Source organism: Periplaneta americana, chromosome 2 (assembly GCF_040183065.1).
Source record: "Periplaneta americana isolate PAMFEO1 chromosome 2, P.americana_PAMFEO1_priV1, whole genome shotgun sequence".
Lineage (NCBI taxonomy): Eukaryota > Metazoa > Arthropoda > Insecta > Blattodea > Blattidae > Periplaneta > Periplaneta americana.
This window is the reverse complement of record NC_091118.1, coordinates 31,050,390-31,066,046: the sequence shown is the minus strand read 5'-3', so window position 1 is coordinate 31,066,046 and position 15,657 is coordinate 31,050,390. Positions and strand designations below refer to the sequence as shown.

The 15,657-nt window shown below is 36.3% G+C and overlaps 2 protein-coding genes across 3 annotated transcripts in view; both read left to right on the top strand.

Annotated features, from left to right (window-relative positions):
• Ccdc114 (Coiled-coil domain containing protein 114) overlaps positions 1–467 on the top strand; it is a 36,433-nt gene extending 35,966 nt beyond the window's left edge. Inside the window, exon 8 of one of the 2 annotated variants that reach the window (XM_069814257.1) lies at positions 233–467. In XM_069814257.1, the coding sequence (XP_069670358.1) occupies positions 233–422 (190 nt within the window). In that variant the 3' untranslated portion in view covers positions 423–467. The remainder of the gene's footprint in view (positions 1–232) is intronic. The other variant, XM_069814265.1, reaches the window with a different exon arrangement.
• Positions 468–12,348: 11,881 nt separating this feature from the next.
• The window catches only part of Obp93a (Odorant-binding protein 93a), a 288,764-nt gene continuing 285,455 nt past the window's right edge, over positions 12,349–15,657 (top strand). Inside the window, exon 1 of the mRNA XM_069819699.1 lies at positions 12,349–12,484. Coding sequence (XP_069675800.1) covers positions 12,481–12,484 — 4 coding nt within the window. The 5' untranslated portion in view covers positions 12,349–12,480. The remainder of the gene's footprint in view (positions 12,485–15,657) is intronic.

Below are 15,657 nucleotides of genomic sequence, written 5' to 3'. Positions count from 1 at the left end.
TCCGTTAAGAAAGAATTTATGTAATTTTGACCTAAATGAAGTTATTGTACTACAATGCAATGTGACATTAGTAAAAAAAATTTAGAGCATAGCAGAGTAAGACTAGAATAAAGCAGAATACTATGAAATATAGTGTGAATAGAATAAAATGGATAACGTGAATTGTTGATTCATCTTTAAGTTTATTTTAGTACTAGGCCTACACTTAAATAAGAGTATTTGTCACATATAGGTGCATAGAGGAGGAAGAATTATCCGAAGTCGAAGATAAGTTGGTGCTTCCTCTGTCACGCTCTGATGTGGAACAGCGTGTCAAAGAACTGTTCGCAGAAGATGGAGATGAGTTCCGCGAGAATCTACACAATGTCTCAGATTGTCGTTTGCCACGTTCCCGCAATATCATGCAGACAAGATATGAATAACTCAAATATGTACCTGATTCCCTTGTCTGGATTAATAAAAATGGTGAAATTACTGTATAACAGAGTTTGTGTTCTGAATCGACATGGTAATACACTTTTTCATTCTATATGATCGGTAGCATGCTGACCATCAGATCATGGGAGGTAGTCGAGATTCACTTTTGGATTTCTTAAATTCTTGTGGTTTGATTATTCTTAGAGGCAGCAACCTGAATGACAGTTTTGGAAACGCACAATATATCTATTTTATAATTGGCTTAAATTGGTCATTACAGTGGGCAACAATTTTTTTCTCATTTCCTGTTGCATGAGATTTTTCAACTGTTTTTGTGTATTTTTTCATCACTTATTTCAAATCTAAAATCGGTTTTCCTGTACCACTTTGGAATTTTACAGAAAAGGACTCCCATTAATATTTACAATGGGCGGATGATACTTAAATCTAACCTAAACAAACACTAATTATGTAGCCTACATCTTGATTACACAACTTTTAACACTGTATCACTTCGGAATATGTACGATAAGAACTTTCTGTGTTAAATTTTAACGTACCTTGTTAACATGTTTCGACCAGTTCTGAAGATGACTCAAAATAGATCGAAACATGTTAACAAGGTACGTTAAAATTTAACACAGAAAGTTCTTATCATACATATTCCGAACTAATTATGTTTTAAAAACATAATTTTCTTTAACTGTACGGTTTTTTATGTAAAGAAATGTTCTTATTAAGAAAACGCATATTTTTCTGTTTTCAAAATGAGATCATGGCTTCTTCAATGAGATATCATCATCATCATCATCATCCTTGCATGTATTGGGTATTGGGCCTAGTGGCCCGTTACATTCTCTTCCCAACGCTTGAATGGTCTGCCCAAGGATCTCTTGCCCACAGGATGGTAATTTAAAATTTGGCGGTATAACCATTACATCTAGTACAGAGGAAATGCTGTACTCCTATGCCTGTCCAGAGGCTATAGGTGGCAACCCCACCACTGGACTTGCTTCCTCCAGGCTAGTAACCTGTTGGAAGGACATCTTCTTACTAAAAAGTCTCTACAAACACAGAACACGACTGCTTACAATGGTAACGACCCACGATTGTTAAAGGACAAGAGTTGGAAACGAAAGAATATAATGAATTTTGCTTCAATGAGATATAAATTTGTAAATAAGCCATGATGCCTTCTGTTTTGTATGTGGCTGCTTCACACTTTCTCGTCAAAAGTGCAACATAACAACGCTTGTGAGAGAACCTATTTTAAAATTCCATTTGGCGACCAAGACAAGAAATGGGCTCTGCAGGTATGTTCACCAATATCCTTCCATTATGTTAACACATTAATGGCTTGTTCATATTCCTTCAAAATTCGTTTTTCCTGACTTTCTCACTGGGACTTAAAAATGTGTATATGTGACTGATTAACAAATAGTTGGATGTATCGTTATGTTATTGACCTGGTTTACAATAACAGACAGCTTAAAATATGGAAGATATAATATTTCAATTACTGAGGGATATTGATATACCCATAGACCTTCATTATAAACAAAAGTGAAAATACGATGAAAGAGTAATGGAACGGAGAAAAATTCTCTCCGGCACCGGGATTTGAACCCGGGTTTTCAGCTCTATGTGCTGATGCTTTATCCACTAAGCCACACCGGATACCCATCCCGGTGTCGGACAGAATCGTCTCAGTTTAAGTTCCAACTCTTGATATTGATATACCCATAGACCTTCATTATAAACAAAAGTGAAAATACGATGAAAGAGTAATGGAATGGAGAAAAATTCTCTCTGGTGCCGGGATTTGAACCCGTGCTGATGCTTTATCCACTAAGCCACACCGGATACCCATCTCGGTGTCGGACAGAATCATCTCAGTTTAAGTTCCAACTCTTGAGTTCCCTCTAGTGGCCGCCCTCTGCACTACATCATAGATGTCTATTAATGTAGGACTGAACTCCACACATGTGCTGAGGTGCACTCATTATGGGTATCCGGTGTGGCTTAGTGGATAAAGCATCAGCACGTAGAGCTGAAAACCCAGGATCAAATCCCAGTGCCGGAGAGAATTTTTCTCCGTTCCATTACTCTTTCATCGTATGATGACGCAGAATATCTGCATGGAAATATCATATGTACTTCGGTACATTAAAATAATATATCTATGATATGCGTAAATTACTTCGTGATTTAAGACGGCGCTTATTCCGTTGGATCCCGGCCAATTAGTCACTCATAATGAGTGCACCTCAGCACATGTGTGGACTTCAGTCCTACGTTCATAGACATCTATGACGTAGTGCAGAGGGCGGCCACTAGAGGGAACCCAAGAGTTGGAACTTAAACTGAGACGATTCTGTCCGACACCGGGATGGGTATCCGGTGCGGCTTAGTGGATAGAGCATCAGCACGTAGAGCTGAAAACCCAGGTTCAAATCCCGGTGCCGGAGAGAATTTTTCTCCATTCCATTACTCTTTCATCGTATGATGACGCAGAATATCTGCATGGAAATATCATATGTACTCCGGTACATTAAAATAATATATAAAAAAGTGAAAATGATTGCCATGGAAAACAGTATGATGTTTGATATATAGTTACTCCATGTTTGGTGATAAAAAGCATAGGTAGTCGATTCCATATTGTGATTTTTAAAGAAATTATGTCAGATAAAAAAATTCTGCTTTTATAAATCTGATTACGGTACCAATCTGTGAAAAATTACCTATTTTTGAAAGGATTGTCCTACAAGGAAATTTATGCAGACATGGTAGATACATTGAAGGATCATTGTCCTTGATACGCCACCATAAGAAATTGACTTGTGGAATTTAAGAGAGAAAAATTGAGATCGAATATGAACACCGCGTTGGAGAACCTGTTTCTGTGATCAGTCCAGAAAGTATTGATGCTCTAGATGATACGATTTTGGAGGATTGACGAATTGTATTCATATAATATATGAGAAACATTGAAGATTTCCAATGAGTGTGTCCTTCACATGTTACATCATGATTTAGATATGAGGAAATTTGCTAAGTGGATTCATAAAATATCTTAATGTTATTCAGAAATAATTCAGAGTGAGAATTTTCAAGTCACTTTGCCACAGAGGCGTATACTGGTTAAAGGGTTTGGGCTACCGCTAACCCTATTATTACACAAAATATATCTAACAATTACTTTAATTTTAATTACTATGGTAAAACTAATAATACAAAATTATTACATTATGTTATATTATAAACTTTTTCTTTTGTAATTTCCTTGGGCTACCGCCGGTAGCCCCGGTAGCCCGCAAAATACGCCCCTGCTTTGCCACTGTTTCGAAGAGGACTCTTTTTAACTTTTTGGATCATATTGTAACTATGGACGAAACACGGATCCATCTTCAAAATCCAAAAAAACAAAAGACTGGAAACAGTCTGACTCTCCCCAGCCAAAGAAATTTTGCGTTCAAAAATTGGCAGAAAATTTCCTCATGTCACTTTTTTGGGACCAAGGTGGTATAATTATGACTGACCACTTAGAAAGAGGGATAACTGTGACGGGAGCATATTATTCTTCATTATTGACTAAACTTAGAGAAGTCTAGCGCTATGGAGTAACAGTTAGCAAGTGTGATAATGAAACGAGCATGGGTTCAAATCCTGGTTGGGATTTTTCCCTCAACCGATTGAAGCAGATTTGCTGTGTAACTTTCGGCATTGGACCTCGGACTCATTTCGCCATCATTAATTCACATATCATCATCCATACCATAGCCCGGGTTAACTTAACAGCATGTTCTATAAGCTACGAGTATCATTCACAGAACAGAAGTGGTAAGCATAATAAACCTTAGGCTGCAGTGTAAGCAAGCTTTCGGGATCCTCCCTCCCTCTGTAAAAAAAAAGAAATTCCCTGTAACCGCCAGATTCAGCTTTCTCAAACTTAAAGAAAACATTGAAAGGCAAGACGTTTTCATTGAATGAAGCAGTCTGACCAGACTATCGCTGGAAACAGCAATGGTGCTACTGAAGATAGTCATCACACCAATAGTGACATATGGAATCACCCTCATATGGAAAAAACTAACCCTCATCGACCTAGAGAGAATAGAGAAAGTCAAAGCATGCTTTCTCAAATGCACACTAGGAATAGGACGAAACGCTCCTTCAAGACTAGTGTACGAGATGGCCAGAGAAACTTTCTACGTAGAAGACATCAGACTCCAAATACTACTCCAATCGACACAGCCCTACAAAGACCTCCTAGAGAGAAGAGAAGATAAACGCCTTACGATAGAACCCGATTTCTATGCCACAGGTGCTATGGTAGATAGGAACTGGACTAAAGAAAATCAGACTCAAAGACATGCAATAACCCGCTTCGCGATACATGGTTTTCACCATAAGTTGTGCAAGACAAAAAGTTACCACGAACCGTGTGAAAGTTGTGTATGTGAATTGTGCAATTTAAAATGCAAAAGATACCATCTAACAAAGTGCAAGAATAACGATAAGACGCTAAATGAATACGCTAAGAACTGACCTAAAATAAGATCTCAAATGCCTTATCAGGCGCACCTTTATTATTATTATTATTATTATTATTATTATTATTATTATTATTATTATTATTATTATTATTATTATTGAATGAAGCAGTAAGGTAATAAGTATTGTGGTTTTTTTTGTTATTTATTTTTTTGCAGATCAAGACAAATAATTTTTTTAAGGCTTAGAATTGTTTTATGTCAGTTGTATTTTGCTATGTGTATAGTTAAAAGGCGATTATATTAAAAAAACATAAATTTGTTCTGAGATTGGGTAACTTCCTACAAATCATAATTAAACTTGAAAGAGAAAATGAAAAAATTTAAACACTTCAATAACGCAAATTCAACATTAAACTGACCAATTTGCAGAATTATTTATAAAGAAGATGTGCTCGTCTGACCTTTCTGGCAAACTTTTCGATGACCCTGTTCTTGAGTTCGGAATTTGATGGAGATATTCCTTAAGAATAGAACAGAAAGCCTATCTTGACCCATGGTGTTTCTGAGAAATGTTTTTATCCTGTTTAATGTGCTGAAACGCTATTCTGACACAGCTGTTGAAACAGGTGTTGTTAGTGCGATTCGAAGGGCTTTTCGTACTTCAGAGAATGAATCTTCAAAGGAGTAATCCATAAAAAAAACTGAACAAATCACACACAGAGGACATGTCTTTAAATGTATCATTTCGATAGATCACTGATAGTTCTTTAATAAATTTTTCTTTCGAAATTAAAGGACAGTAATTTTTTACGAAAATATTAGCCAGGTCCGTGGGGAACTTATCTCTACGTGAAGCACATTTCTTTGGATCAAGCATATTAAAGCTGCCAAATATATGTGGTTGCAGGAAACGTAATTGAATTGGTTGATAACGATTTCGCATATTTCTTTGGCATCTGCCGACTTGCCTACTGAGTTTCAGCTTTTTTCTTGGAGGAAACGAAGATTCTTCTTTATCATCGACATTTATTTCATATCTGTTAGTGTTCTCTCTTATTTCCATTACAGCTGACTCAAAATGTTGTAATGCGTCAGATATTCTCAATCTATTTGCAGTTTGCATGTGTATTATATTGTATATTTGATATTTGATATATTTAATGTCATCAAAAAAAATCATACAAGTAAAGGTACACCTTCACATTGCTGTATACAGGTACTCACCATAACTATACTTACATTTACATACCGTTGTCAAAGCATATACATGATAGTGACGTCCTACGTATTAATCCTTTAGGTACTCTAATTAACTATAGCTTAACTATTAGAACTAGAACTTCGTTACTATTGGTATTACAATTACATCTCTGTCAACAAATCTGAAAGTTAGAATTTATAAAATAGTTATATTACCTGTTGTTCTGTATGGTTGTGAAACTTGGACTCTCACTTTGAGAGAGGAACAGAGATTAAGGGTATTTGAGAATAAGGTTCTTAGGAAAATATTTGGGGCTAAGAGGGATGAAGTTACAGGAGAATGGAGAAAGTTACACAACGCAGAACTGCACGCATTGTATTCTTCACCTGACATAATTAGGAACATTAAATCCAGACGTTTGAGATGGGCAGGGCATGTAGCACGTATGGGCGGTTCCAGAAATGCATATAGTGTGTTAGTTGGGAGGCCGGAGGGAAAAAGACCTTTGGGGAGGCCGAGACGTAGGTGGGAAGATAATATTAAAATGGATTTGAGGGAGGTGGGATATGATAGTAGAGACTGGATTAATCTTGCTCAGGAAAGGGACCAATGGCGGGCTTATGTGAGGGCGGCAATGAACCTCCGGGTTCCTTAAAAGCCAGTAAGTAAGTATTACAATTACAGCTTTGTCCCTTCATTTGTACCCGCGTAATAACAGACGAATTTTCTCATTTTTTCAGTCAGTATCTGGGGCATCCTATTGACACATATTAGTCTTAGCTATTATTCGTTTGCAAGTCGATTGTATAATACTACCACCCTAATCTTTATTACAGTTCATTCACATATTTCTAATAAGAATTTCGTGCACATTTCCACACTTTGGATTCTCTCGACCAGATCACGTCCTTCTCTAGTGTTCGCTCCATTCTACCACTCTTTCGATTATTTCATTTGTCCCCATCCCCTAGCAATATAATTATTTCAGTCCACTTTTTAGCCAATTACAATTTATCACACTTTCACCAATATTGTTATTCCCTTCATCACAATTAACACATACAATGAAATTACTTTTTAATCTTCATAAAAAGATCCTCTATCTTTCCAGTTCTTTTTGTCTTGTTTAATTCCCTTATTAAGTCATTTTTCCTAAACGATATCTGTTCTAGTAAACCATCTGCTGTCGAAGGTCCCGGGTTCTGGCAGCTTCCCTCTGTTGACGCACTTGACTCCCTCCTTGAAGATTCTTGATAGATCCGTTTTCCCCTATCATCTGTAGAATTACTATGCAACGTACTCGTAGCTTGGGCATCGATCTCAAGTAACAGCTGTTTACATGTTGAACGATTCGCACTCTGCCTACATACGCTGGGTATTATATTGTATAAAACATCAACATGTTTCATTAAGCCATAAAAGAAATTTAGAAAAACAAAAATTCATTATTATTTAATAAGTTTTTTTAGGCCAAAAGCTTCTCTCACTGTTACATCATTCCATTCATTTGAGCATCTCCCTCTACAATCCTTTCGAAGCATTTCAATAGCTCCGCTTCATTTCTCTTAACGGAGGATACAACTCAGGACTGAAAGTTCCATCGTATTGCTGAAATGGTTAGTATGTACTTACTGCACACAGATCGTAGTAGGTCACTGCGTTAGGTGAAGTAGAGAAGAATGCTATGAATCCAGTAATATTTGCAAGAAATAACTTCACTGATTTAATGAGTTTTGAACATATATTTGTGCGAGATCGTGCGTATTTGCTTGTTTTCCGCACAGAACCAATACGCGGTAAGTGTGAAATACCACATTCAGTATTAACAACGTAACACACATAACAATTTCCCTCTTCTTACCGCTTAAGCGCGACATTCATTTTACTGCTTTAGGCTTTTAACATATTATTTTTAGAGACGTTTAACATAGTAATAATTATAAATTGGAAACATACCACTGCAATTTCACCTAAATTGCAATGTTAATTATTGTTTTTAAATATTTGCAAAAATTAAGTAAAGTCTACTACTCCACGAAACTTACTGCATTCCTGATACAAGTAACATTAAGGAAGCCGTGAAAAAATCAACAGGATTCCAGATGCCGATGTTATTACTGCAATATGTTATATAAATAATATTGTTAAAATATTAAAATGAAAAATAAATCATTACATAACCTTACCGTTTGTTTTAAGTTCGCATTTATAGACTGGGGGGGGGGGGGAAAAGACAGACGTATATCACAGCCTGCTGGAGTATAGTAAACACAGAAAAAACATTTTATACCAACAATGTTGAAGAAAGATATTTTGGTTTTCCGAAGTTGCCGTCATTAAACAGAAACCAACATGGAGATTTCATTGCAAGTAATTAGAAATTCGTCTTTCAGGTATGTAATAAACGATCTTCGCACAAAATAATGTACGATACACGAGCGGTATGTTTGTTTTCATGTTCTCGGAAATTAAAAAAGCTCAACTACGTTTCGCTTTTTCAATCTTTTCCTCGGCTATGAAAACGTCAACATACCGCTCTTGTAACGCATATTACTATTTTATGACTAAATTAAGTTGGTGGGCATAACAGTGAACAAATTTCGCATAAGGAAATGTTTTCCGCATCAAAGTCTGGACCCCATCCTGGTTTCCACTCAGTAGGCCTACTGCAGCACCAACATATGCTTGAGCTATGAGTTTATTTTCTAAATTGGAAGGTTGTAGACTTTGTTTTAGAACCTCACTCAGACCGTTAACCGTGAGGTTGTTCACAGAACAATAATATCTGCGACAGTTGCTTCTGTTCGTCAGGCTGGCCAGCTTGGACGGGCCTCAACGAAGCATATCGTCGTTGTTCCTGGGGTCAACAAGCTAGTCTAGTCGACCTGGTTGGCGAGTTGGTATAGCGCTGGCCTTCTATGCCCACGGTTGCGGGTTCGATCCCGGGCCAGGTCGACGGCATTTAAGTGTGCTTAAATGCGACAGGCTCATGTCAGTAGATTTACTGGCATGTAAAAGAACTCCTGCGGGACAAAATTCCGGCACATCCGGCGACGCTGATATAACCTCTACAGTTGCGAGCGTCGTTAAATAAAACATAACATTTAACATTTACGCAGAGGGCCCGAGTTCGATTCCCGGTCGGGTTGAATTTCCTGGTTAAGGTTTTTCAGGGCTTTCCCTCAACCGTAAGGCAAATGGCAGGAAATCTGGGCCACAAAATCCCTGAATATCACCGGCCTCATTCATCACCGAAATCATATTCATATTTATTTATTTATTTATGTGTAATTATGGTTTAATAATAATAATAATAATAATAATAATAATAATAATAATGATTTATTTAACCTGGCAGAGTTAAGGCCATACGGCCTTCTCTAACACTCAACCAGGAGTAAAAACTGCGTTACAAAAACACTAAAAATTTACAAAGTACCCTACAATTTTACACGCAAAACTGAACAAGATAATAATAATAAAATGTAAACAAGTAAGAAAAAATCAGATATAATATATGACATAGAGAAAGAAAGAAAAAAGCATAATAAAATGTGAACAGCAGGTCAAAAATAAATAAGGCATACAAAGTATAAAAAAATAAGACAATTATTGATAATAATAATAATAATAATAATAATAATAATAATAATAATAATAGTAATAATAATGATAATAATAACAGGCCTAATAGTAATAATAATACTAATAGTAGTAATAAAATAGTGCAGTACAAAGCATACAATGAATACAATATTTTTAAGTACACACAGTAAGGAAAATTATGATTATATATAGCTCAACTTATCACATTAGAGATATACCGTTATCGGAAAATATGAAAACTAAAATATAAAATAAGTTAAATATCACTAGAACATTTAAAAAAATGTGAATACGTGGAAACATGCAATACAACACTTGTCATAATAGTAAGTTAGTTTGGCAACTCGTCATAAGATAATTTTCTAACTTGGATTTGAAAGATTTCAATGTTCGGCAGCCCTTGACTTCAGGCGGCAGAGAGTTCCAGTGACGAGAGGTAGCAACAGTGAAAGATGAGGAATACAGAGATGATGTGTGAAGTGGAATTTCTAGCGTGTTATCGCGTTGTGATCGAGTATTAATATTATGATAGCGAGAGAGAGTATGAAAACGAGCGAATAAATAATAGGGGGATGAAGTGTGCATATTTCGATATAGGAGAGAAAGTGAGTGCAGATTTCTCCTCTCATGTAACCTAAGCCATGATAACTTCTCGAAAGAAGGTGAGATATGATCATAGTATCGAACATTACAAATGAAGCGGACGCACGCGTTATGAACACGCTGTAGTTTCTGAGCGGAATCAATCCTGAGATCACTGAACAAAACGTCGCAATAATCGAAGTGAGGTAGAATGAATGTCTGTACCAGCGTCTGTTTTAATTTAGATGGATAATGATACAATCTTTTTAGTGAATGGAGAATAGAGAATGCCTTCTTACATGTATATTTAATATGCGTATCCCAACTGAGATTAGATTCGAAATGCACTCTGAGATTTTTTACGGTAGAGCTAAACGGGATGATTGTTTTATTCAGTTTCACAGGTGGAATATTCAGGTCGTTGACTTCAGGAATTAATCTGCGGTTCGCGAACAGAATAGCCTGTGATTTACATGCGTTTAGGTTAAGCCCAAATTGTTGAGACCAGGAAGAGATGGAATCAAGATCTTCATTGAGACTATTAATGCTAATAAGTGAATTAGGATGTGTTTGCAGTTTCTGAAGATAATTTTTACGTAAGTGCTGCACGTAGTCACTGAATAAAACGAAATCATATTCATATTCATAACAAATCAGTAATACATATACAGTCGCCATCTAGTTCTCAACAATAGAACCAGTCTCAACAATAATACACAGGCCTTCGGATTTCACCCAAAAGATTAACTCGCGATATGACCAAAGGTGTTAAAGCGAATATAAATAACAGCGAGAGAGAGAGAGAGAGAGAGAGAGAGAAATTATTTATCTGGCGCATTGGCACTTTCATCTTTTTGGAGACTTTCTTTTACAATTGACTGCGCCAGAGAGAGAGAGAAATCGTCCGGCCTTAATTAAGGATTATCACGAGGATCCGGAAATTAATAGAAAATAAAAATGTAATTAATTAATTATGGGTATTGGTATAAAAATAAAATGTAATAATTAAGCATCACTGATTATCAATTATAAAATAAAATCTTAGAAGATGACTTTTAAAATTATACTTATAAATAAAAGATTTTTTTAATTAGTATATCCTTAATTAAGGCCTTCTGAGTGGTATAAATGAAATTGTATAATCTGCAGGGAATCTTTAAGAATTTTCGAGATAATTTTTTGAATTTCAAAAGATGATATTGATAATTGTTTTAAAAAATTATGTGTAAATTTTGGTAAAGAACTCCGAGCACCAAAAACTAAACCTGTCACTGACCAATTGAAGAGAGGGATGTTATACTTGGCACTAAGGTAGGGAATACAAGTTTCATAAATGGCCCTCTTTTCATGATCAACCTGATGAGCTTGGTTTAGATCTCTCTCCATGCGTATAGTCGGATCTATGATAATAGCCTTTTGTTATTGCCTGTTTATTGCTATTATATCCGCTCTTCTGTGAGAATCGTCTTCAGAAATGCAGTGGACCTCTTCATGAACTTCCCAACCCTTGTCCCGAAGAAGACAGGCGATAGCTCCACGGACTCTATGATGCCTGTTGTTACGCAATAACTAACTTACTCTCCTTTCCGACAAAAGCCCACACGTGGCCAAGTAGTTTGAAAATGTCACGTGACTATCAAAAATTGTATTATTACACGTGAAATATAGCACAGAAACTAAAATAAATTTTGAAATCGGTGAAAACGAACTTATTCACAAAATTAAGGTCAGTTTCGAGAGCGTAAATATCTCCACAGCTCAAAAGAGCGATTAAGTCCATTTACGAAATTCCAGGTAATACCACGCAAACATTCATTGAATGCTGATAGATATTAGGAAAATGTTAGGTTAGAGTTTTTTCGATAAGGAAGGCAGGCACGTTTATTATTTCCTATGTCCGCTTCAGAATATCTACTAGTGCTGTGACACGTTAAATTCATTCACGTGTGCATCAGGATAAGTGTACCGGTACTTGTGGTGAATTTGTTGAAGGAACAACTTGTGGTTTTCTTGAAGACATCACATGGATCTTCAGTTTGCAGTCCAGCGTCTGGTCATGGAAACAACGCATCAGTAAGGCCAGTGCTATCATTTTATAATTTACAACTTTTTACGTTTAAGTGTTTGTCAAATAGCCTTCTACAAGCGTGATAGACATTCAGAGAAGGTTAATTTATGTGTACGTATTGTTCTTTGCAGTTTTGTGTTTCACTTTTTCAGCACATTGTAGATAATTACGTAATATCAGTTGCCTATAATTATGTATTTAGAGTTCAGTATTACCTTCTACTCATATAAGTCAATTACTGTACATGACTTCTTCAGCATGTGGTGAGTAGACCTACGTATTGTACGGCACTTTGTTTATAGCCTATTTTTTCAGCACATTATAAGAAATTGATATGTTCGATAGTATTGAAATTGTGTAATGATTAGAGCATATTTAATCCGATTTCAACATGGCACACGATAATTACCTAATTATTATTATAATTTGGCTTCGTTATGATGTAGCGTATCCATTCGCCCCATTTTTTTCGGGGCAATTTTTTTGGGGGCAGAATGGCAGAAGAAGTTCCGTAGTTCCTAAAGTCTCTTGGGGAAGACTCTCAAATGTCTTGTTTTTTTTTTTTAGATGTTGCTTTGCCAATGCATTTTACGCTACGTGATGTTTTTTTTTTTTTTTTTTTTTTTTTTGCAGTGCAATTTTTAATAGATATGAACGCTAGACAGCGTCACTTGTGTGATCACGAAGAAAGGTTTTGTTTGATCTGTGATGTTTTTCTTTGTTCATAGCCGTTGGTAACACCGGTACGTTTTGCAGTTGTCGAATCGATTGTAACAATGTATTTTTTTCTGTTCTTCAGGTTGCTATAGTATGTGGCAGTGTTGCCAATACAGCGGTTTTCCCGCTAGATCCGGCGTTTTTCTGTGTTAGTTTAACGGGTAAAAATGATTAAATTTATATTGGTGATATAGGGATCTAGCGGGCATTTGTACACTGAAGCAAAATTACATAAATTCCTTGATTTAAAAATAATAAAACAATGACATAACATTACTTTCCATATACCGAACGAGTTAACTCATGCGTATCGCATGGGGCTCGCATTCGGGAGGTCCGTGGTTCGATTCCAGAACCGACCAACCTCACTGTGGTTTTTCCGTGGTTTTCCACAGTTACTTAGGCAAATGCAGGGTTGGAATTTTCATTGGCACGGTCCATTTTCCCTTCCCCTGCCGTGTAGAAAAAGAATTTCGATTTTCATATCATATAATTCATCTTTCTCATCTCATTCAATAGCCATATTCAGGTCAAGACGCATGTCTTCATCCGCTTACGGGAGGGGGCGTCCTCTCTGCAACCGTTCCTGAGATCCCAGCCTTGCGCAATATCTCTGCCAGGATTCATTCCTTAAGAGCACTTCCAAGAACGCTTCGACACTTTGGAAGGGCTGTTGGAATGGATACTGTGTTGCTTGGTCACCTTGGCGGTGTCAATTTAGAGCGGGGGAGGGTAGGAGGCCCCCATTGGATGAGCGGATGAGGGGTCATATGCGGCCGGTGGGCTGGTACACCCTCATCCTCATGCATCCCATACATTTCGGGGTTCACAATAAATAGGCCTCAGTATGGTCGACTTGCAAAGAGTCGTCCTGACCCGCCCGCATTCACCGTGACCTAACCTAACCTAACCTAACCTACTTTACTTATTATTTAACTCCTGATTATACCATTGAGAATTTTTTGACTTAATATTTTAAGAATTTGCTATAAACTTTATACGCCTAATTGTAAAACAAGAATCAAATGTATGAAGAAATGACAACAAGAATGTGTTGAACAATTCATCAACACGAGGAGTGTTTAATATAGGCTATTTCCCAAATTAAAGTTAATACAACTAAAGAGGTAGGTGCAAAAATTTGTGGGTTGGATGTGAAGAGTTGGAGATTTTGCATCAGACCCCCGGCGTGCCCTAAAGATAGCCTGCCTTGTGACTGCCATCTGGAGTGAGTTAAAATCTGGCTTAGAATAATTACCCAAGAGTATTTTTTGCCAAGTTTTTCCAAACTGTAAGGCGAATGTTTGCTGATATCATGACATCCTTGGTCTTATCTCTGCAAAATGCTACCTCAGTATTACCAATTTTATCAACCGTAAATAAACTTTGCTCTGAATTGGTACAGAATCGTTGAATAAGTTGTATTTTATCTTTTACGGAACATGTAACACTGAAGTCGGATGTTACTGTAATCTAAACATGCAGTAGGAAAGAAGAAATGATGTAACTGTCGTGATCAACTATCAGTCTGCATGTGGTTTCCTGTTGCGATAATGAGAGGATTTGCGTTTTGCCTTACGTGTTCGGCTTTTATGTTCTCCATATGGGAAGTATACGAGTAAAGAGAAATATTTATTTGTTGTTTTGTTTTACACTTTAACATCTGTGGCATTGTTGTCAGATAGAGAGAAATTTTCCTCATGAGAAATTCATATTCCTAGAGGACCAAGGAAACTTTTGCCTAAAACAGGAAATTTCTATGAATTACTAAGTATATATTAATAATTACATGATTTTAAAACATATTAATAATAAAATATGAAAGCACATTTTACAAGCATTTATCTTTATTAACATAGCGGAGGGTGCTACAATTACAATATTGTATTGTATTGTATTGTATTGTATTGTATTGTATTTTTAACATTCCGTGGTATTCATACATTGTTTTACAGCTAGAATATGGAACCAGTCAAAAAACTTAATACTATTATAAAGTCTTAGGGCCATATTCATAGACATTCTTAGCGCGGGCTTCCGGAGGATGATAAGTGAACTAAAGTTTTTCGTATTCATAAACCAGTGTTAGCTATGTAATGTGATATGAATTCTGTACAAGTAATCAGTCGATAGCCGGGGCTAGTTTAGCACGCTCGTAGCGCGGGCTAGCGAAATGGCTAAGCACAGCACCCTTAATTTATAGTCACAGTCTAGATGAAATATATAAAGACGAGATTTACAATATAGTCTACTAGTACAACACATAGTTTTAGTATCAATTTCATGAAGTGTTACTGAATGTCATGAATTCACCTACAGAATAGAAGGCGTGAGAAATTAGGTACTTCTTTAATTTGGCCCTAAATAATCTTATGTTTTGAGTTTCATTTTTTATATAGATAGGGAGGCTATTAAAAAATTTTACTGCCATATAACGCACTCCTTTTTGATAGCACGATAGACTTGCCGATGGAGTATGAAAGTCATTTTTGTGACGTGTATTTATGCTATGAACTGTTGAATTAGTTACAAAGTTTTCACGATTACATACGAGGAAGACTATTAAT